Source organism: Oncorhynchus tshawytscha, linkage group LG09, assembly GCF_018296145.1.
Source record: "Oncorhynchus tshawytscha isolate Ot180627B linkage group LG09, Otsh_v2.0, whole genome shotgun sequence".
Taxonomy (NCBI): domain Eukaryota; kingdom Metazoa; phylum Chordata; class Actinopteri; order Salmoniformes; family Salmonidae; genus Oncorhynchus; species Oncorhynchus tshawytscha.
In genome coordinates, this window is record NC_056437.1 from 59,157,469 (window position 1) to 59,182,098 (window position 24,630).

At 42.7% G+C, this 24,630-nt stretch overlaps 1 protein-coding gene and 1 long non-coding RNA gene across 9 annotated transcripts in view; both read left to right on the top strand.

Moving 5' to 3' along the window:
* Window positions 1–24,630, top strand: part of LOC112214599 (H(+)/Cl(-) exchange transporter 3) — a 70,496-nt gene that overhangs the window by 10,963 nt on the left and 34,903 nt on the right. For 7 of the 8 annotated variants that reach the window (XM_042327129.1, XM_042327132.1, XM_024373477.2 and 4 more), the window contains one exon: window positions 6,706–6,898. The exons of the other annotated variant lie outside the window; for it this stretch is intronic. In XM_042327129.1, coding sequence (XP_042183063.1) covers window positions 6,733–6,898 — 166 coding nt within the window. In that variant the 5' untranslated portion in view covers window positions 6,706–6,732. The remainder of the gene's footprint in view (window positions 1–6,705; window positions 6,899–24,630) is intronic. 8 annotated transcript variants of the gene reach the window in all.
* On the top strand, window positions 15,010–17,303 carry LOC112214600. Its single transcript, XR_002948128.2, has 3 exons — window positions 15,010–15,489; window positions 15,748–16,694; window positions 16,905–17,303. It is a non-coding gene; the product is annotated as an uncharacterized LOC112214600 (long non-coding RNA).

The following is a 24,630-nucleotide window of genomic DNA, read 5'->3' on the forward strand; positions in this document are numbered from 1 at the left end:
GAATTACAAGTTTTAATCACTTAATAATTCATAAACAAAAATCTTTGTCAGTAAATACACTAACTAATTGGTAGGTCTACCTTTACCTGATACTTCTGTGAATTTTCATTTTCCTCCCTCATGAGGGAGAGAATATCAGGCCTCAGGCTAAGACCCAGAGGCAGACACAGGAGGCAGATAGTATGAGTCAGAGTTTATTATAATTCAAGGGGCAGGCAAAATGTAAGTCAAGGCAGGCCAAGAGTCGCAATCCAAATCAGTCAGGCAGGTACAGGACGGCGGGCAGGATCAGGACAGGCAGAATGGTCAGAACTGGTTAGACTTAAGAGAAACTAGAGCACAGGGAACACGCTGGTAGGACAAGACAAACTGCCAACAGACAAATAGAAAACGCAGGTATAAATACACATGAGATAATGTGGACAAATGGCAGACACCTGGTGGGGGGTGGAGACAAGCACAAGACCGGTGAATCAGATCAGAGTGTGACCGAGAAATTAGGAAATTACAAGGCACATGGCAATGTTTCTTAAACTTACAGAAGGCAAATAATTCCTCAAACTAAATATAAGTGGCAGACCCATTAAATATAAGTGTTGATACACCTTTTAAGACTTTTTTTCTGGTAGAGGTTCTCTAAGACTTCGTTCCCATCTGTTTGACCAGAAATCAAAGCCATTACTTATGCCTCATTTTTAAGATGAGAAAATGGTTGAAAAATATATATATGCATTATTTTCCCTAAAATATATACTCTTGGCTTACTCTGCCGAGACTCTTTTTATTATTTAGGTGCCGGGCATTTATTCATATTATTTTTAGGGACAATATTAATGTCCATATTCTGTGTTCCATCTGTGACAGTGCTGACCTCTTATTCAAGAATCTTATTTTTTACCCCCTCTTACTTCTACAATGTCACAACACAAGTTCCTGGCACTGGTCTGGTATATTTCTCAATACTTGGCTGACATTTTTTTTTGTTGCTTGGTCAGCTCTCAAAGTAAGCTTTTCTGACTCCTAAAATATGCAGCATTAATGCAAGCTTAGAGAGTTTGAAAACAGTTTTTGTTTGAGGTTTTCACAACTTTCAGTTGAACGTTATTGCATTATTACACCCTAGTAAATTGATTATGACAGTAGGTAGGATTGGGGATCGATGTAGTTGAGGTGTATAAGTGGTGGAGGTAATGTAGAAAGCAACTGTAATTGAAAAAAGAGAGTTGTTTTGGAGGTGTGTCAACCTGTAGTGTTGGCAGTGATGAGGCTGCCTTACAGGAGGTGTGATCATATCACTGAGGGGCGGGCAAAACGCTGAGTCATATCCCAGCAACAGTTTCCCCTGGCAACATCTAGGTCGTTGACTACTGAAAGAAGAGGCCCACTCTCTCGCCTGCTTTATAAGTTGTGGGTCCAGGACGATACCAGTATTGTGATACTCGTAAGTACCGTGACAAGGACACAAAACACAAAGCCGATTGAACTTCTTTAGGAAAACAGCCTTAATGTTGGAAACAAACATCAGTATGTTGTCATCCAGAGTCACATTTGTTTATTTCCCAAGTGAAAGCACACAATATTTTTGACGTACAGCAGGTTTTAAAGGACCGCAGAGTTTGACCTGCTTCGTGTTTTCATTTTTGTCATGGGAAAAACATTGCGATACTGATATCGTCCCGGCTCTAATATGTTGTGTAACTGTCACTGCCAGGCCCGGCTCGTTTTGGCACCTCAGATAAAGCTTTCCCATCATTCAAACACATCTATTCTCATCCATATTCTCAAATGTCAGGGTGAAAAATGATAGGGATCATGTATCCTTCATAGGAGCTGTTTTCTAAAGTAATATTCCTCTCAAATTCAGCCTGTTTGTATCGTTCCTCATCGAAACCGTAGCCTTGCTTTGCAGTAAGCAACTTCATGTATCGGATATCTGTTGCATGTGAGTATGACAATGCTTAGCTTATTTAAGATGGATCATTTCACCCCCTTTCGGTCGGTTCTGAGACTAAATGAACCCACTTTCTCCTCGTCTGTGCTGAAGCCTGATGGTCGTGTAGTTTTACCAAAACGTTCACAGCTTTACCTCAACCTTGTGGAGAAGAAGTGAGAGAACAGAGGAACAGAGTAGACACTTCTCCAGACTGGGTGGGAACAGACAGTTCAGACTCCTGCAGTGTTATTCTGTAAATGTCAAAGATCTTTCCTTCAAATAGCTTACCATTTCTTTGTACCACAATTCAGGGAATACAACATTCTAATTGCGATTTTTGTAAAATATTCACTCGGAATGACCTAGGTCATCTTAAGTTTTTGTCTTCTTGAGAGTTGAATCTCCTGCTGAGCGTGTTCACAGCTTGGTGGGCACTGGGCCTAGCAAGCTCATGACCACAGTAACTGGTGCCAAGATGGAGGTTGAAAAAGGCTCACACTTGTTAACCAAGAACAAGAGCGCTCTTGGACTTGTTGGCATTCCTCCTAAAAACAATCAGAATAGAATTTCCTGCTTCAATTGAATACAGCTCAAAGGGATTTCCTGATTCAAGGTGAGAGGGGAAGTTGTTAGGCTAGTGGTCCAGTCTGTTGGTCTATGTCATGAAGAGTTACTGTATGTAAAGCTATGAGACCAGGCTTGTGAAATGTAGGCTCTCTAGTCTCTGGTGCGTTTTCTCCTCCATAGACATCTAGGGATGTGCTGTTAAGGATTGGGGGAAATATGAGAAAATGATGAGTGTCTGTCTCACATTGTAGTCATTACAGAGTTTATATATTTGTGTTTAACCTTTATTTAACTAGGGAAGTTAGTTAAGAACAAATTCTTATTTACAATGACTGTCTACCCCGGCAAAACCCTAAACCGGACGGCGTTGGGTCAATTGTGCGCCGCCCTATGGGACTCCCAATCACGGCCGGTTGTGATACAGCCTGGAATCGAACCGGGGTCTGTAGTGACGCCTCTAGCACTTAGAGGCAGTGCCTTAGACCTCTGTGCCATTCGGGAGCCCTGCAAGATTCCTATACTTGAATGGAACATAAGCTGTAGTGACATCAGTGACACTATCATCTCCTTTTGCTTTTGAACGTTGATGAGTGTAAATGAAACGGGAGGAAGCCTAGAAGGATTTTGACTCTATTGCCTCCTGTCATTATGAGCTCGTGACTTGTGGGACTTCCATTTCTCTGTCGAGAGAGGATGCTTATACTACACTATCCATGGACTCTGGGAGAATTCATAATCTCCCCATAAGAGTCAGTGATACCACTGCCAGACAGTCAAATAAGTTTTCAGAGCAGTAAATTCAATCGAGGATACGGCCTACAGTCAGTTACTCTAAAGTAAAGGAGTATATCAAACAATATCCCTGTATAATGGGTTTAGGCTCTCTGGCTGTAAGTTGGTGACTCATATATAGATGAAATAATTTGCTTCCTGCCATTTGATTTAGTACTGTTCACTTTAGGATTAATTTAGTTCTCATCGCTCTGGGTCTGGATAGTATGATGATGATGATGATACATGGTTATATTAAGTTACTCTACGTGACTCAGACATATCATTAGCTCAACCTGCTTCCATTTCATCTCATAGGCCTACCTTTTTTTTATCACGTAGAAAAAGATCACCTCTTGCTAGGTAAGACCAGAAACCATTGTTAGAAGAATCATTAACCCACTTATTCACAGTCACATTGGCTAGCTAGTAGCTAGCAGGGAGTTTTCTGCCATTGAAATCCTCTGATGGGCCACCTAAGCGTTTGCCTACAGTTGAAGTCGGAAGTTTACATACACTTAGGTTGGAGTCATTAGAACTCATTTTTCAACCACTCCACAAAAATTCCCAACAATTGTTTACAGACAGATTATTTCACTTATAATTCACTGTATCACAATTCCAGTGGATCAGACGTTTACATACACTAAGTTAACTGTGCCTTTAAACAACTTGGAAAATTCCAGAAAATGATGTCATTGCTTTAGAAGCTTCTGATAGGCTAATTGACATCATTTGTGTCAATTGGAGGTGTACCTGTGGATGTATTTCAAGGCCTACCTTCAAACTCAGTGCCTCTTTGCTTGACATCATGGGAAAATCAAAAGAAATCAGCCAAGACCTCAGAAAACAATCTGTAGACCTCCACAAGTCTGGTTCATCCTTGGGAGCAATTTCCAAATGCCTGAAGGTACTACGTTCATCTGTACAAACAATAGTACGCAAGTATAAACACCATGGGACCACGCAGCCATTATACCGCTCAGGAAGGAGACACGTTCTGTATCCTAGAGATGAATGTACTTTGGTGCAAAAAGTGCAAATCAATCCATAAACAACAGCAAAGGACCTTGTGAAGATGCTGGAGGAAACAGGTACAAAAGTATCTATATCCACAGTAAAACGAGTCCTATACCGACATAACCTGAAAGGCCACTCAGCAAGGAAGAAGCCACTGCTCCAAAACCGCCATGAAAAAGTCAGACTACAGTTTGCAACTGCACATGGGGACAGAGATCGTACTTTTTGGAGAAATGTCCTCTGGTCTGATGAAACAAAAATAGAACTGTTTGGCCATAATGACCATCGTTATGTTTGGAGGAAAAAGGGGGAGGCTTGCAAGCCGAAGAATACCATCCCAACCGTGAAGCACGGGGGTGGCAGCATCATGTTGTGGGGGTGCTTTGCTGCAGGAGGGACTGGTGCACTTCACAAAATAGATGGTATCATGACGAAGGAAAATTATGTGGACATATTGAAGCAACATCTCAAGACATCAGTCAGGAAGTTAAAGCTTGGTCGCAAATGGGTCTTCCAAATGGACAATGACCCCAAGCATACTTTCAAAGTTGTGGCAAAATGGCTTAAGGACAACAAAGTCAAGGTAATCCTATAGAAAGTTTGTGGGCAGAACTGAAAAAGCGTATGCGAGCATGGAGACCTACAAACATGACTCGGTTACACCAGCGCTGTCAGGAGGAATGGGCCAAAATTCACCCAACTTATTGTGGGAAGCTTGTGGAAGGCTACCTGAAAAGTTTGACCCAAGTTAAACAATTTAATGGCAATGCTACCAAATACTAATTCAGTGTATGTAAACTTCTGACCCACTGGGAATGTGAAATAAATCTTTCTCTCTACTATTAATCTGACATTTCACATTCTTAAAATAAAGTGGTGATCTTAACTGACCTAAAACAGGGCATTTTTTAATTTTAAATGCCAGGAATTGTGAAAAACTGAGTGTAAATATATTGGCTAAGGTGTATGTAAACTTCGAAATACCTTTTCTGGATGTAGAAATGCTTTTAGTGTTAACTTAAACTATTAAAACCAAATATAAACTATGTAGAAAAGATAATGGACCTATATATTTTCAAATAATATAATCTTTGAGAATTCTCAATCACCAATATTAAAGGTGTCAAGGAGAATTGAAAATTCCAAAAGCAATGAATTTAGCAGTATATATTTTGTTATTATGTTTGAGCAAAAGAACACAGCATTAGCAATGGCAAAATGCATAGAATTGCAAGAGATTGGCATTAAAACAGCTAAATGTTTACTCAGCTGCGTATGTGTAGAATTACAGGAATTTTACTTTAAAATTGCAAGAAAATATCTCTGGTCCATGGAGAAATTTGTAGAATTGCAGGAAATTGGCTTAAAAATGTGTCTACACCACCAAAATGGGGGCCTCTAAATTTCAGCTGCTCCCCCCTGCCACGCCCACCACCTAAGCCCCCTTTTGATCCAGAGGAAACCCTGAGCTAGCCCATCTTTTATGATCTAGCAAAGGTTTTGGTGTATCCTCCTTCCTCTATGGTTCTGGACTAGGTTTTGTTTGCCCCTGCTTCCACTAGGGGGGAAATAGTGAGGTTAGTGTGCTCTACTATTTTGTTCTAAATCAGCATCACTCTGTTCATCCTAATCCCCAAACTAAAAATAGACATAAACACTACTGGCTGGTTCTTCCCACACATAAATGGTTTGTATTTATGTAATTCCTCCAAACGGATGCAGTAAAAATGTCCCATATTCCTGATGGACTGGAAAGGTAAACCAAAATGATTTCCAATAGGAATCAAAATCTCCTCCTGGGTGGACACCAAACAGTCCAATTCCAAATTCAGACAGAGGTGTTGTGCAGGGTACAGGCTTATGATTCCAATCTAGCACACACTCTCAGACAACCTGACAGACAGAGGTAATGATATTACATTTTTCACAGTATGGGCCTGAGGATGTTCACCACCGGGGTCCTCCATCATCACAGTCCTCCATGCTGACAGGAGCAACACAGCTGATGAGTTTACTGCTACTTCTCTGTCACCTCCGTCTTCCTCTTTAGTGAAGTCTCTGGGTCTGACATCTCACACTCATCATGTGTCCTAATGACCCTCCTCCTTCCTTCCCTATCCCTTCTTCCACCCTTCTTTCCATCCTCCATCACCAACCAGAAACGACACTGCCGCAAGGCTGGTAACGAGGTTCGAGAATCAGAACGAATCTGAAACGGAAACCTTACCCACACTTAATTCCGCCTTCTGGTTACAGCCAGGCTGAGCTGTGGACTTTCCTGTCTGCCTGAGTGTATGTGCCTGTGTGTGTTTTCCAGCAGCTCAAGTTCAACAGGGCGTACCACAGAAACAGCTACAACAGCATCTCCAGTGCCCAGCCCTGTGATCTGAGAGTGTGTTTGTGTTCCCACGCAGGGCACTGCCTGCGTAGCACGTAGCTAAATGGAGTCGGAGCAGCTCTTCAACAGGAAGGGCTACTACAGGAACAGCTACAACAGCATTGCCAGTGCCAGCAGCGACGAGGAGCTACTGGATGGCGCCGGAGTCGTCATGGACTTCCACACCTCTGAGGACGACAACCTTCTGGACGGAGATGCCACCTCCCCAGGTAGGCCTACTGCTAATTGCTGCCGACTACGCCACCAGACACCCACTATCACCCCCCATAGTGCCGGGCTGTTGACCCCAGCGGAGAGAGGCTCTGGCTGGGCTATTTTGGTCAGATGAAGAGGGTCTGGTCCAGGCCGGAAGCTGTGGGTCTATCCATGGATGGATATTGTGAGCTGTGTTATTGTGAGCTTCCTATCATGGCCGCCTTGCCAAATTTGCTGCATTGCTGATCAACCCACTCAATGCTGCCTCACCCACTTGGCCCCCTTGCTACCCTGTGATTTGCAGTTTTACCCTTGCTTTTGTGAGCCCTACTGTTGATGCTCTCTGCTGCTTCTGCCCCTGACACGTACCCATCAACCCTCCATCTATCCATGACACCCCATCCCAAACCACACCCTCCATCAGATGTCACCTGCCTGCCACCTCTTGACTTTATTTCCGCTACCATTCATACCCTTTCACTTCCATCCATAACCGTGATTGGTTGGGTTCCCCTCCCGGCTGGCTGCCGCCATCTTGTTTTTGTGTTTGTTTTGTGCTTGCAGCCTCATTCATACTAGCCCGGTCCCAGATCAACAGCCATAGGAGCTGGCAAATACAGCACAAAGAAACAGATCTGGGACCAGACTATGTCCATTCCTGTAACCTTGTTTTATTTTCTTATTTTCCCTGCCATCGCTATCCATGTACCTTATTCACTTCTCCATTCATGGTGCTTCAGTTCCTGTTTAGTTTGTGGTCGTGACTCGTGGCTTTACTTCTTGCAGGCTTTGTGGTTGTGCTACTTTTGGCCTTTGCTGCTTTTCTAGATTGTGATTGGACACTTGAACTGCACACGTTGTGCTTTGTGGGTGTGGATTTGACTATTTACTGCTTTTTTTTAGTTGTGTATTGTAATATGCAGCTTTGTGATTGAACCCGTGCTTTTTAGGTGTGTTGCTGATGATATTCCACTCATCACTATGATGTAGACATAAAGGCATCCTTTCACATTGTTCCTGTGCCAACCGATGCTCCCTGTCTTTCAGTCCTGTACCAATCACCTGTTCCTTTCACACCCCCTCCTGCTTCCCTGGCCCAGTGTACTCTGCTCTGTAATAGCAGGTGTCCCGTGTCTACTACTGCCACATCCTGCTTGTTTCCTGTTGCTGCCTGCTGGCCTGACGCTTGTGCTACTGATTCATGTCTTGTAACCATAGTTACGCTGGCTTCTGCAGGCTCCTCTAGCTTGGCCTTCTTGTAGCTGTTCAAAAGAACCAGCTCCCTCATAGCTGATATGTTGTTTAATATGGCTAGTCATTGTTGGCTGTAGCGACTGTGAATAGTAATTAGGGAAGCTTGTCGTATCTGAAGGTCTTTTTGAAATGCTACTTAATCGAAACCTACTTAATACATGTATTTGTGTGTGTGGCAGAAACTCGCTCATGCTGAGGAAGAACTTCGTGCTTAACTCTTTGACACTTTTAACTGAGTTTGAACTTATGTATGCGTGTTTGTACGTGTGTTGGTTTGAGAGAAGATTTACAAACGGATTGCCAGTACTAAAGTACATTTGTCAAACCATGGATGTAAGCAGAGCCCAAGGAAAGCCAAATAAAGAGAGCCTTTTGTCTGATTGAGTCTGATGGGACATAATAATATTCTAAAGTAGAGTTGTTCTTTTTCATTACCAGAGTTTACTTTAAGTTGTGCTTAAGGGTGCCAAGGGAGTTCTTGACATTTTGACTCTCTGCTGCACAATCCTTTCCTTATCATCTTCGTCTCTGGAGTGTTGTATACAAGCACAGAGCTCCTCGTGTGTGTGTGTGCGCCCTTGTGAATGCAGTACTATGAGTTTCTGAGTACAGGGCAAATTGTCTTCTGTTAGGCTCATCTACTTTAAGGATTTTTTTCATTGGCAAGATTAGCAAATTTAGGCATGACATGCCAGCAACAAACGCTGACACTACACAGCCAAGTATAACTGATCAAATTATGAAAGACAAGCGTTGTAATTTTGGTTTCCATAAAGTGAGTGTGGAGGAGGTGAACAAATTATTGTTGTCTATTAACAATGACAAGCCACTGTGGTCTGACAACTTGGATGGAAAATTACTGACGATAATAGCTGACGATATTGCCACTCCTATTTGCCATATCTTTAGTCTAAGCCTATTAGAAAGTGTGTGCCCCCAGGCTTGGAGGGAAGCAAAAGTAATTCTGCTACCCAAGAATAGTAAAGCCCCCTTTTACTGGCTCAAATAGCTGACCAATCAGCTTGTTACCAACCCTTAGTAAACTTCTGGAAAAAATGGTGTTTGACCAGATACAATGCTATTTTACTGTAAACAAATTAACAGATTTTCAGCACGCTTATGGAAGGACATTTAAAACCTCTTTGGGATAGGCGGGACGCAAATGTCTCAACTGGCCAATTGCCAGGGAAAATGCAGAGCGCCAGATTCAAATAAAATACTATAAAATTCAAACTTTCATTAAATCACACATGTAAGATACTCAATTAAAACTACACTTATTGTGAATCCAGCCAACGTGTCAGATTTTAAAAAATGCTTTTGATGAGTTTTAATGACTCCAACAATAGTGTACGTAAACTTCCGACTGTGGCTGTTGAATGCGGAAACGGCTGGTAAACCAGGAGAGTGAATCTAAATATTGTGTCATGTAGGCCTAGTGTAAAAGGCTCATAATGTTCTCATGCTGCATTGATTCAGCCTTAGGGCAGTTTTAGAGTACATTAGTTCTTGGCAGGATTCCTCACACCAAGCAATATGTATCTAGGAATGTTAAGGTTGAAATTCTCCACCATGCTCTGTGCTCTTACCTATCATAACTTTACTTTGGAATATGCTGTGTCGTGTAAGTGCTGTGTGTCCTACACTTAAGGAGACCAGACAGAGGCAGAGCAGACCCGACATATTAATAATTAATGACCCAGTGAAGGCTGGCTGTATAGTAGCGCTCCAGTGAGGGTGACCAGGCTTTGTTCAGTAGGACACACAGAGAAGCGGGCCATTGTGTGGTGTGTGTGTGTGTGTGTGTGTTTTGGTCGGTATTGGGTTACACACAAGGTCACTCTCAGTAATCTCTGTTCAATCAGTGGCCTCTAAGGTTGGGCGGTAACCAAATTTTCATATCGTCATACTGTCCTTCTCTCATCCCGGGATTTACGGTATTACTGTTTTTTTGCGCTAAAAATACAAAAAAAGCACATTAGGTGTCTATTACCAAAATGCTAACAAAATAAGCACAAGTACTAGCGGATTTTTTATAGAAGCTGCTAGCTAAATATGCTAACGAGCACAAACGAAAATAAACAAATTGCAAAGACATGAAAACCCGTCACAAGTTATACATAGAGTACCCTCAAAGTTTTCACACACCGTGACTTTTTCCACTTTTTGTTGTGTTACAGCCTTAATTTAGATCAGGGTCAGGGTGTGACAATAATAAGTTGCATGGACTCACTGTGTGCAATAATAGTGTTTTAACATGATTTTTGAACAACTACCTCATCTCTGTACCCCACACATACAACTGTCTGTAAGGTCCCTCAGTTGAGCAGTAAATTTCAAACACAGATTCAACCACAAAGACCAAGGAGGTTTTCAAATGCCTCACAAAGAAGGGCACCTATTGGTAGATGGGTAAAAAAACAGACATTAAATATCCTTTTGAGCATGGTGAAGTTATTAATTACACTTGGGATGGTATATCAATACACCCAGTCACTACAAAGATACAGGCGTCCTTCCTAAATCAGTTGCCGGAAAGGAAGTAAACTGCTTAGGGATTTCACCATAAGGCCAATACTGACTTTAAAACAGTTGCAGAGTTTAATGACTGTGATAGGAGAAAATGAGGATGGATCAACAACATTATAGTTACTCCACAACACTAACCTAATTGACATATAGAAAAGAAGGAAGCCTGTACAGAATAAAATATTCTAAAACATGCATCCTGTTTACAATTAGGCACTAAAGCAAAACTGCAAAAATGTGGCAAAGAAATGAACTTTGTCCTGAATACAAACAATTATGTTTGGGGCAAATCCATCACTGCATCATGTTATGGGCATGCTTATCATCAAGAACTGTGGAGTTTGTTTATGATATAAAAATAAATTGAAAGGAGCAAATCACCTGGTTCAGTCTCCTTTCCAACGAACACTGGGAGACAAATTCACCTTTCAGCAGGACAATAACCTCAAACACAAGGCCAAATATACTCAGGAGTTGCTTATCAAGATGACATTGAATGTTCCTGAGTGGCCAGTGGCCTAGTTAGTTTTTATTTAAATAGGCTTGAAAATCTATGGCAAGTCATGAAAATGGCTGTCAAAAAATGATGAAACACCAACTTCACAGCTTGAAGAATTAAAAACATTATAATGTGCAAATATATGACAATCCAGGTGTACAAAGCTATTATAGCAGGGGTGTCAAACTCATTCCATGGAGAGCCTAGTGTCTTCACGTTTTTGGTTTTTCCTTTCAATTAAGCCTTAGACAACACGGTGTGGGGAGTTCTTTACCACACTGAACAAAATATAAACGCAACATGCAACAATTTCAAAGTTTTTAGTGATTTACAGTTCATTTAAGGAAATCAGTCAATTGAAATAAATAAATTAGGCCCTAATCTATGGATTTCACATGACTGGGAATACAGATATGCATCTGTTGGTCACAGATACCTTTAAAACAAAGGGTAGGGGCGTGGATCAGAAAACCAGTCAGCATATGGTTTGACGATCATTTGCCTCATGTAGCGGGACACAGTTCCTTCGCATAGAGTTGTTCAGGCTGTTGATTGTGGCCTGTGGAATGTTGTCCCACTCCTCTTCAATGGCTGTTTCGAAGTTGCTGGATATTTGCGGGAACTGGAACGCACTGTTGTACACGTCAATCCAGAGCATCCCAAACAAACTCAATTGGTGACATGTCTGGTGAGTATGCAGGCCATTGAAGAACTAGGACATTTTGATCTTCCAGGAATTGTGTAAAGATTCTTGCGACATGGGGACTTGCATTATTATGCTGAAACATGAGGTGATGGCGGTGGATGAATGGCACGACAATGGGCCTCAGGATCTCGTCACGGTATCTCTGTGCATTGAAATTGCCATGGATAAAATACAATTGTGTTCAATTGTGGCTTATGCCTGCCCATACCCTAACCCCACCGCCACCTTGGGGCACTCTGTTCACAATGTTGATATCAGCAAACCTTTTGCCCACACATTGCCATACACGCTGTCTGCCATATGCCAGGTACAGTTGAAACCATGATTCATCCGTGAAGAGCACACTTCTTCAGCATGCCAGTGGCCATCAAAGGTTCACATTTGCCTACTGAAAACTGTTACGACTTCAAAACTGCAATCAGGTCAAGACCCTGGTGAGGATGACGAGCACGCAGATAAGCTTCCCTAAGACGGTTTCTGACAGTTTGTGCAGAAATTATTTGGTTGTTCAAACCCACAGTTTAATCAGCTGACTGGGTGACTGGTCTCAGACGATCCAGCAGGTGAAGAAGCCAGATATTGAGGTCCTGTGCTGGTGTGGTTACACATGGTCTGTGGTTGTACGGCCAGTTGGACGTACTGCCAAATTCTCAAAGAAAAACGTTGGAGGTGGCTTATGATAGAGAAATGCACATTCAAATTCTCTGAACAGCTCTGGTGAACATTCCTGCAGTCAGCATGCCAATGGCACGCTCCCTCAAAACTTGAGACGCCTGTGACATTGTGTTGTGTGACAAAACTGTACACTTTAGAGTGGCCTCAGCACAAGGTGCACCTGTGTAAGGACAATGCTGTTTAATCAACTTCTTGATATGCCACACCTGTCAGGTATATGGATTGTCTTGGCAAAAGAGAAAGGCTCACTAACAGAGATGTAAACAAATTTGTGCACAACATTTTCGAGAAATAAGCTTTTTGCGAGTATGGAACATTTCTGGGATCTTTTATTTCAGCTAATGATACATGGGACCAACACTTTACATGTTGCGTTTATATTTTATGTTCAGTATAATTAGTGACCTTAATTCATCAATCAAGTATAAGGGAGGAGTGAAAACCCACAGACACTCCGTCTTCCATGGAATGAGTTTGAGACCTGTGTATGAGAGACTTAACCAGAAAGACTCACAACTGTAATTGCTGCCAAAGGTGATTCTAACATGTATTTACTCAGGTGTGTGAATACTTACACTGTATGTAAATTAGATATTTCTGTATTTCATTTTCAATAAATTAGCAAACAATTCTAAAAACATGTTTTCACTTTGTCATTATGGGGTATTTTGTGTAGATGGGTGAAAGAAAAACATAATCTATTGAATCCATTTTGGAATTCAGGCTGTAACACAACACAATGTGGAATAAATGAAGGGGTAACAGGGCTGCTCCTTGCATTTCTCCTGCTTTAGGCAAGCCCAAAAAGCGGCAGCCACAGTGAAACTAGAATAGTCCCAGTAAGCAAAAGGATGTTTAAAATATGTCTAAAATACTTATTTTTCAGACGGTGATGTTGGGTTAAATTTAGGTTCTGATTGAATGGTGAAAATATCTATTTTCCGGAAGTTTAAAATACATTTTTCAGGACGTTGAAATCAGATTCATTTTCGGTAATGAATGACAGTTGAAAATACTTATTTTCCAGACGTTGAAATTATGTATTTTCCGAACGTCGAAATCAGGTTTAATTTTTGGTTCTGAATGAAAGTTGAAAATACGTAATTTTTAGATGACTATGTTTGGCTGGTCTAGATCTGACCAAATCTGAACCAAACATAGACGTACGTCTATGATAAATTCAGATTTAGACCATGTCCGTGGGCCAGATTTGGTTCGTCCAAACAGCGTCAGCGTCGGTCCTGCTTCCTGAGGTATATCCTATAGTGTTGCCTGAAATTGTGTTTTATGAATGCCCAACTGTGGTAAGCCTACCATTTGTAAAACACCAAATAAAGATGTCGGCTCATGCTTACTTGGGTGTAGCCTACCATGTCAACCAGCAATGGAATTGTATGAATGCCCATCATTTTTAAAACAGGCGGTTGCATTGGCTTTGTGACGAATCAGTTGAGCTATTTAAGCCCTGAATTTCAGCTACCCAATTTTTTAGGAGTTATTATGAGCCTATTTGCATTGTGTTTACTTTACACAGCAGGAAATGAAGAACTATTTGTTTGTTTGTTGCTATGATCAGATTGATATCACTGATCATTAAAATGGGGTGAAACTCCTGGACAACAGTTGTGATAGTCCATTCCACATTGTCCATTTTACTTTGACGTGACCTGTTTTTAGGATATGTAGTTTGCTAACGTGACAGTGCATTTTTTTGTTGTTGATTGGGCACCATTTAGTTAGGCTATTTGATCGGAGAAACCTGCATGATGTAAAAAGTGTCTGCCAATACATTGTCATACATTTTATCTCCAGCCTGTAGGCTACAGTAAAGGCAACATGCTATTTTTACTATATCCTCTATCTGCTACATGATTTATGTTAGATATTTTTTGGGACGGAATGTTGATGGATCGCTGCAGCGGTGCGTCTCCAACAGCACCCTGGAGAGGAGCGCTGGGAATGGACAAGAAAAATATTTTGCGCCCCTGCCTTTGACAAAGTGGTCACAGGGCGGCCTCAGCGCTCACCCTAAAAAGCCCATATGCAACTTTTTGAGTGTCACTGTTTTGGGGCAGAATTATGTTAGGTTTTATATGTTGTTGGAGGTATGTCTTGGTCAGTTTAGTGTAGAAAATGCCGCCCTTGTCAATTTCCCGTCATAGGCGGCCGCCTAACGGCCTGTGTACACTAGCAGGCTGTACATTTAATTGTGCATCTTCGGGCGCCCAGAGTGGCTCCCTTGTGGTGCTGGCAGCATATAGCAGCAGTTCGGTTGTGCATCAAGGATTCAGCATTTTGTATAAGGTCTGGTTATTAAATGGGTAAATGGTTTAATCCATTCTACATTTCATTTATTTATTCACAGATAAATAGTAATATGCTCTAAACCGCTCTGGTGACAAACTTTGCTGCCCTGTTTCCAATCCTCAACATGGCTGGGAGAACCTATTGAAGTAAGTAAATACATTTTAAAAATGTAAAAATAATGATGTATTCTTAGCTAACTAGCTACAGTGGAGGCTAACTCAGATGAGCTGCTAACATAGCTAGATAGCTAGCTATCGAGACAACTTTACATACTGTACAGCTAGTTAGCTAAGTTAATTAAATATCACCAGCTACCTAATTTCATATTAGCTAGCTATTGTGATGTATTTATCATTGTAAAAAATAAAAAAATAAAAAATGCATTTGTAGGAAGCTAGCTAAGGATAGCAGCTCCAACTGAATAGGGCAGGTACTTTGGTGTAGTTCCAGTCTCTAGAAAGGAGTGAGGACAGAGATGATAGTAGCACCATAATATTCAGTGCTGTCTAATTGGAGTATAAGGAAGTCTAGTTTTTGTGATGTTTTCTGTCCTCAGCTACAGAGAGCTGTGAACGCCTGTTGTATGCAGATGAAGAGCGGCGGTTCTCAGTCTAGGTCCTGGGGACTCAAAAGGGGTGCACATTTTTGTTTTTTCTTTAGCACTACACAGCTGATTCAAATGATCAACTCATCATCAAGCTTCAAACAGTATTTATGTATTCATTTTTGATGCCATCCTTGATATGAACCTTCTGTTGTCACATTCTACACATGCATCTATCTATATTCTATGTTATCATGATTTGTTATAAGATATATTATACTTTCAGTAATCCACAATGACCTGATGATGTAAAAGTCTAATAATGACATTATCTTCCATATTCCTACAGATACCTTGCAACTGGAGATTCCTCCTAAACAATTCCCTACAGTTACCGTGTAGGGCACCGCACGATTGGGTGTCCAGGGCCACCTGGGAATGCCTCGTGGGGAAATTCAGGCATGTGTGAAGGCTACCTGTGTCCTGCATAACTTCATGAGGATGGACACGAGGACCAAGAGGGGACCTGCAGCTTGCCGCCGTGTGCCAGAGGAGAGGTCTGCTGCTCTGCAGGATGTTGCAAGGATGGGGGCCAACAATGCAGCACTGGAGGCAATCCGTGTGGGAAGGCCTTTACCTCCTACTTACCTGGCAACACCATATACCACACTTTGCATAACCAAAGGCTCTTTTAAGAGCCACCCACCTTGCAATAAGAGTATTCTTCCATTTACTTAGGTATGTCAACTGCAGTTATTCAATTTCCAGTTTCTCTCCCTTTGATTTATACTTCTTAAGTGAGGGTGCCGTTTAGGTAAAATTAAAAAAAAATTACAAAAATGTTTACCTTATTTAACCGTGCTGTTCAGGTAAGGGTGATGTCTGTACATAAACAAAGAGTCACCCATATTGAAAAAAATGTGAACAATAAGACACCCTACAACCCACACCTACATTGTTGTGTATCAAGTGTATAGGCTCAGGTGTATAACTGGCTCCTTCCACCATCAAAGAATAGGCAAGAGGACCAACCATGGAGAATAGTAAGGCACGCCACTATTTATATTTAAGTAAGTACTTTATATCGTTTGTCCTCGTGTGTCTGTGCATGTTTTTCAGTATAAAGTACTCTGCAGCCACACACACAGATTCCAGTTGAACACTGTCTCTTTTAACTACCTTGTTTTCTCAATAACAACCCCTTCTCCCTAAATCCTCTAGGTTAGATCACCTGTATCGGTGAACCCCTCCCGCTTCCGAACTGCCTGACACATAGAGGGCACAGCATGATCAGAGGTGAGAGGTCACTTGGTCGGGTCAACAGGCAGTGTTATTAAAGAGACGCTTTGCATTGAAATACAGATGGAGATGTAGTAGTCCCAGAGTTAATGATCCATGGTCAGTTTTGCATTTCACCTGATTATTATGATGACTGACAGTGTTGGAATTGGAAAAAAACACAAGGCTTAATCATGCTATCTCTCTCCATCTGTCTCTCTTCTGCAGGTATGTTTTGGTGTGAGAGAGGATGCCAACCCCCAGCCCCGTCATCCCCACCTCACCGACTCTAAAATAACCCTCTGGCCAACTGGGGGCCCAAGAATGGTTAGGAGACATTGTTAGAGACACTGTTATGTAATTGTGATGACCTGAGAGAATGTGTAGTTTAGTAGCACTGTAATTCATTAATCATATGCTGTCTTCCCTGCTCCTCCGGTCTTATCTCTTTCCCTTTCTGTTTATTACACTTTCTCTCACGCCTTTCTCCCCACCTCATCTTTCTTCCTCTGTTTTTAGAATGCCCACCAGATGTGCATGGAAGTACAGATAGAACTTATATTTATAATATTACGTATTTATAACTTGGATAATGAACTTCTTCAATAAAGCTTTTCACATTCTCTACTGGTTGAAATTAAATCTCTCATTTGATGAAATACTACACCTATCCTGTGTCCTCATATCAGTGCAGATGAAGGAAATGAGATATTGATATGAACCTCAAAGAGTATTTGCATGATGCATAGGAAGTGTAGTGTACTGTACTGTTTTTTAAATTCTGGTTCTCTATATGAATTACAACCCCCCAAAAAAGACTGGAATTGGATATGACTGAATAAAGAATGTCTCACAGACATTCATACCTGAATCACCTTTATTTGCACCTTTATTTGCAAAGTTGGTGTACACGATCAATGAATATATATTCAATGTACAGGATATGTGGGGAACTCATGCTTGGTAATAACTACACTACCGTTCAAAAGTTTGGGGTCACTTAGAAATGTCCTTGTTTTCCATGAAAATGTACATGAAATGAGTTGCAAAATGAATAGGAAATACAGTGTAGTCAAGATGTTGACAAGGTTATAAAGTTTTAAAAAAAAATTGACATAATTGTGTCCTTCAAACTTTGCTTTCATCAAAGAATCCTCCATTTGCAGCAATTACAGCCTTGCAGATCTTTGGCATTCTAGTTGTCAATTTGTTGAGGTAATCTGAAGCGATTTCACCCCATGCTTCCTGAAGCACCTCCCACAAGTTGGATTGGCTTGATGGGCACTTCTTACGTACCATACGGTGAAGCTGCTCCCACAACAGCTCAATAGGGTTGAGATCCGGTGACCGTGCTGGCCACTCCATTATAGACAGAATACCAGCTGACTGCTTCTTCCCTAAATATTTCTTGCATAGTTTTGAGCTGTGCTTTGGATCATTGTACTGTTGTAAGAGGAAATTGGCTCCAATTAAGCACCTTCCATAGGGTATGTCATGGCGTTGCAAAATAGAGTGATTGCCATCCTTCTTCAAGATCCCTTTTACCCTGTACAAATCTCCCACTTTACCACCACCAAAGCACCCCCAAACTATCACATTGCCTCCACCATGCTTGACAGATGGCATCAAGCACTCCCCCAGCATCTTTTCATTTATTCTGCCCCTCCCGAATGTTCTTCTTTGTGATCCGAACACCTCAAACTTAGATTTGTCTGTCCATAACACTTTTTCCAATCTTCCTCTGTCCAGTGTGTTCTTTTGCCCATCTTAATAAAAAAAAAAATGTATTGTCCAGTCCGAGATCTGCCGTTTTCTTTGCAACTCTGCCTAGAATGCCAGCATCTCGGAGTCGCCTCTTCACTGTTGACGTTGAGACTGGCATTTTGAAGGTACTCTTTAAAGGAAGCTGCCAGTTGAGGACTTGTGAGGCGTCTGTTTCTCAAACTAGACACTCTAATGTACTTATCCTCTTGCTCAGTTGTACACCGGGGCCTCCCACTCTTTCTATTTTGGTTAGAGACAGTTTGCGGTGTTCTGTGAAGGGAGTAGTACACAGCGTTGTATGAGATCTTCAGTTTCTTGGCAATTTCTTGCATGGAATTGCCTTCATTTCTCAGAACAAGAATAGACTGACAAATTTCAGAAGAAAGTTATTTGTTTCTGGCCATTTTGAGCCTGTAATCAAACCCACAAATGCTGACACTCCAGATACTCAACTAGTCTAAAGGCCAGTTTTAGTGCTTCTTTAATCAGGACACCAATTTTCAGCTGTGCTAACATAATTGCAAAAGGGTTTTCTAATGATCAATTAGCCTTTTAAACTGATAAACTTGGACGAGCTAACACAACGTGCCATCGGAACACAGGAGTGATGGTTACTGATAATGGGCCTCTGTACGCCTATGTAGATATTCCATTAAAAATCTGCCGTTTCCAGCTACAATAGTCATTTACAACATTAACAATGTCTACACTGTATTTCTGATCAATTTGATGTTATTTTAATGGACTATTTTTTTTGCTTTTCTTTCAAAAACAAGGACATTTCTAAGTGACCCCAAACTTTTGAACAGTAGTGTATGGACTGGCATCCTTGGCATAATTAGGTTATATTATATTCTACTCAACCCAAAGGCTTTATTGATGCCATTCAGACTGTCTTAAAGTCGATATAACCGGCTATGATAACTGAGGTTCATAGCTACGTTCATACACTACGGCCCCACTCTGTGAGCTTGTGTGGCCTACCACTTTGTTGCTGAGCCGTAGTTTCTCCTAGACATTTCCACTTCACAATAACAGCACTTACATTGACCGGGGCAGCTCTAGCAGGGCAGAAATTTGACTAAATAACTGGAAAAGGTGGCATCCTACAACGGTGCCACATTGAAAGTCACTGAGCTCTTCAGTAAGGTCATTCTACTGCCAGTATTTGTCTATGGAGATTGTATGGCTCTGTGCTCGATTTTATACACCTGTCAGCAATAGGTGTGGCTGAAATAGCAGAATCCACTAATTTGAAGGGGTGTCCATGTACTTTTGTATATAAAGTGTATTTACAAACAAATACGTGACTAGCTCAACTGTTCTGGGGAACTACTGTAAGCTTCATAATATAAAATAATATGATAGGTGAAATGAAGAATGCAATCTTTTTTTCTCCTAACGTATTGCACGAGTTCATTGCATACATTTATTTAAAAAGTAGCTACAAATATACTTAAATGTTTTGAAAAACTTTAAAAGAAATAGTTTCAACGGTATTGGCGGTTTTGAAAAACCATCCCGTTGTCAAGGATCAAGGTAAGGCTCAAGTGCATACTGTTTGAAGTAACAATGTTTATTGTAACAACAGGGGCAAGCAAACGACAGGTCTAGGCAGGCAGGGGTCGATAGTCCAGAGGTGGAGCAGGCAGGGTCAGGGGTGCCGGTAATGAGGGCCGGGTCCAAGATGTCTTTAGCGGGAACCGTGGTCGAACCCTCAGGAGGCGTCTCACCGTGTGCGCTGGCTGGCCATGGAGGGCACGGGTGGAGGGATGGGCCTAGAAACAGCAGAGAAGGGTCAGTCAGACATGGTTTTGACTCTAGACACAGAATAAGTAGGAAAAATACGAAGGGTACGGGGCAACAGAGGGCGAACGGCAAAGGAGCCTAATGATCTTGGAATGGGGGTGAAGGTCTCTGCTTCCCGGTGTGTAGCCACGGCACAATAGCAGCGTGCCAGAGCCTCAGGCTTGACCTTCTTGGATACCGGTCGGTACTGCGGAAGCGAAGTGGCACGGGCCTTACTGAACCCCTCCCAGTGGTCCTGGTACTCTGCGGAGCTGGCGGAGGGGTCCGGGGCAATTTCCAAGCCCCCAGGAAGACGCCCCGGTGCAGGCAGAGCTGACTTCAGGCAATGAGTGTTGCAGTACGGGCTCCAGCCCACGATGGCACCAGTAGCCCAGTCAATGGAGGGATTGTGTCGCTGGAGCCAAGAGAATACCAATACCACTGGAAGCTGCAGAGATGCAACCAGCAGGAATTGGATCATCTCACTGTGGTTCCCCGACACTCGTAGGTTGACGGTGGTGGTCTGGTGGGTGACCCAGCCTATAGAGCGCCCGTCCAGCGCTCTAACACCCATGGGAATGGAGAGGGGTTGAGTGGGGATGCCCAGCTTGGACACCAGGTTAACGTCCATGAGACTCACTTCGGCCCCCGAGTCGATAAGTACCTGGAGAGACTTGGACTGGTCACCCCACAGCAGGGTGGCATGGAGAGGGGGGCGAGTAGGGGAACAATTATCTTTAAGACCCACCAGTGTACTCACTCCAATGAATGAGCTAGGTCTCTTGAAGATACTGTAGACACAAAATAACTGGCAGTACCGCAATACAGACAATTCTGAATCTCAAGTCTGCGTACGTGTTCTTCCCGAGCTGCATCGGCTCGGGAAGAGGTGATTCGGCAGTCTCCTGAGGCTCTTGGAGGGACTCGGGTAAGCTTGAATCGTCTCGGGGACTTGGACACCGGGGATTTACGGAGTTCATCAGCTGCAAGGTGGGATCCCTGAGTGAGCGATTGGGACCGCAATCGGACCTCTTCTCCCTCCCACGTTCCCGTAGCCGACCATCGATCCGGATGGTTAAAGCGTTGAGAGAGTCAAGATCTGTCGGTAGTTCTCGGGCTGCCAGTTCATCCTTTACCTCTTACAATAATCCATGCAGGAATGTGTCAAACAGTGCTTCCGTGTTCCAGGTATCCTCCGCTGCTAGCATGCGGAAATCCACCGCATAGTCTGCCACACTGAAAGTGTCCTGCCGAAGCTGGAGTAACTTCCGGGCAGCCTCTCCCGGACACCGGAGCCTCAAACTTCCCAGCTCCGCCACGAATACCTCCAGACTGAGGCAGACGGTGGATTGTTGCTCCCACACTGCCGTGGCCCAGGCGAGTGCCCTCCCAGACATCAGCTTAATAATGTACGCTATCTTCGAGCGGTCCGAGGGGAATGAAGAAGGCTGCAGCTCGAAAACGAGGGAGCTGGGAGAGAAAGGCCCGGCAGGTTCTGGAATCTCCATCGTAGTGCTCCGGGGGAGGTAAAGGGGGTTCCCGGGAAACCAGGGTGATGGTGCTGCTACCAGCTGGGTTACAGAGGGGCCGGGAGGTTACCGTCGTGGTAGGCTGCCTAGTAGGCAACCCCCGGAATTGCTCCCGCAATGCCTTCCATCAGACCGCGAAGCAAATCCTTGTGCCTACCAATGGTGGCTCCTTGGGAGGAGATGGCATTATGGAGCTGGTCCAAGTCTCCTGGGTCAGTCGTGGCCAGTTCGTGCTATCAGGTATCAAGGCAAGACCCAAGTGTAGACTGTGTGAAGTAACAATGTTTATTGTAACAACAGGGGCAGGCAAACGACAGGTCAAGGCAGGCAGGGGTCGATAATCCAGAGTAGGAGCAAAGGTACAGGACGGCAGGCAGGCTCTGGGTCAGGGAAGGCAGAGTGATCAGGTGGGCGGGTACAGGGTTAGGACAGGCAAGAAAAGAGAGGCTGGGAAAAGACAGGAGCTGACAGGACCAACGCTGGTAAACTTGACAAACAAGACGAACCGGTACAGACAGACAGAAAACACTTGCAATAGCCCATTCCGCTGTGATTCATATACATACGCCTACATGTTAATTAGGAACTGGGCGAAGACATGCCCAGTTGAGTGAAGGGACAAATTCCCATGAACCAGTTTGGCAGCTTGGTGTCCAATAAATACCTGTATCTGTCAGTATCCCTCCCGTAGGATTGTCTTTACACTACAGTACACAGTGTTTGCATGTTAGCCTGACTGTCTGTCTGCCTGTCCGTTAGTCTGCTTGGTGCTATTTATATGCACTGTGCTTTGCGGCTGGTGGTGGTGTACTATGTCAGGCAGCTGTGGGAATGTTCTGTAGTGGCACAGAATGGAACTGCCTGAACCAGACTTAGAATAGAGGATTGGGACATATTGGAATTAAAAACTGTGGAATTAAAGCATCACTGGTTCTAGTTCTAGATTTCTAGAACCCTGGTGCTATGTTAATTGGGTACTCTGTTGAACAGTCTGCTGGATTTACTTCCAAGCTCCAGATGGGTGACATCATCACCTGTGCCATCATCGCCTAGCAACAGGAGCAGTGCTGAAAGCCAGGTAGGGGCTTCGTTAGTTGGTTTGATGGTGCCAACACCAAAGGATACTTCGGGATTTTGGCAATGAGGCCCTTTATCATCTTCCCCAGAGTCAGATGAACTCATTGATACCATTTGTATGTATGCAGTATGAAGGAAGTTGGAGGTAGTTTTGTGAACCAATGCTAGTTAGCATTAGCGCAATGACTGGAAGTATGGGTGTCTGCTAGCATGCTACCACAATGGCTTGAAGACTATGGGTATCTGATACCCATAGAATTCCAGGCATTGCAGCAGATACTCATAATTTTCCAGTCATTGTGCTAATGCTAGTTAGCATCTTCCTTCAAACTGCACGCAGAGACAAAAATGCTATCCATGAGTTCATCTGACTCTAGTGAAGTAGATGAAGGGCCTCATTGCCAAGATCCCGAAGTATCCCTTTAAAAATAACAAGTGATAGTGTGAATACACATTTCATGTGCAGAGCTCTAGTGACCAAATTGATACAATTGTTGCATTATTGAAGTGTGACAGTTTCACACACGTGTACGCCAGTGGCGGTCAGTGTCGTTTATGATGAGGGAGGACGATTTTTTTATGAGCATGGCCTTATTTCTATTACAGCATTCACCCAGTTCAATGTAACATTTATGGTTTAGGCTACAACATGATACTTGAATTTTCCCTATACCCATCATGAGGTTGCTTCAAATCAAATCAAATTTGATTTGTCACATGCGCCGAATACAAAAAGTGAAATGTCCTCACCTTACAGTGAAATGCTTACTTACAAGCCCTTAACCAACAATGCAGTTCAAGAAATAGAGTTAAGAAAATATTTACGAAATACATTTGTGAAAATGAATAAATAAAATCATGAAGTATCAAGAAAATTAGATAACAATAACGAAGTCGGAAGTTTACATACACTTAGGGTGGAGTCATTAAAACTCGTTTTTCAACCACTCCACAAATTTCTTGTTAACAAACTATAGTTTTGGCAAGTCGGTTAGGACATCTACTTTGTGCATGACACAAGTAATTTTTCCAACAATTGTTTACAGACAGATTATTTCACTTGTAATTCACTGTATCACAATTCCAGTGGGTCAGAAATTTACATACACTAAGTTGACTGTTTCTTTAAACAGCTTGGAAATTTTCAGAAAATGATGTCATGGCTTTAGAAGCTTCTGATGGGCTAATTGACATAATTTGTGTCAATTAGAGGTGTAACTGTGGATGTATTTCAAGGCCTACCTTCAAACTCAGTGCCTCTTTGCTTGACATCATGGGAAAATCAAAAGAAATCAGCCACGACCTCAGAAAAAAATGGTTCACCCTTGGGAGCAATTTCCAAACGCCTGAAGGTACCACAATCATCTGTACAAACAATAGTACGCAAGTATAAACACCATGGGACGACGTAGCCATCATACCGCTCAGGAAGGAGACGCGTTCTGTCTCCTAGAAATGATCGTACTTTGGTGTGAAAAGTGCAAATCAATCCCAGAACAACAGCAAAGGACCTTGTGAAGATGCTGGAGCAAACAGGTACAAAAGTATCTATATCCACAGTAAAAACGAGTCCTATATCGACATAACCTGAAAGGCCGCTCAGCAAGGAGAAGCCACTGCTCCAAAACCGCCATGAAAAAGCCAGACTACGGTTTGCAACTGCACATGGGGACAGAGATCGTACTTTTTGGAGAAATGTCCTCTGGTCTGATGAAACAGAAATAGAACTGTTTGGCCATAATGACCATCGTTATGTTTGGAAGAAAAAGGGGGACGCTTGCAAGCCGAAGAACACC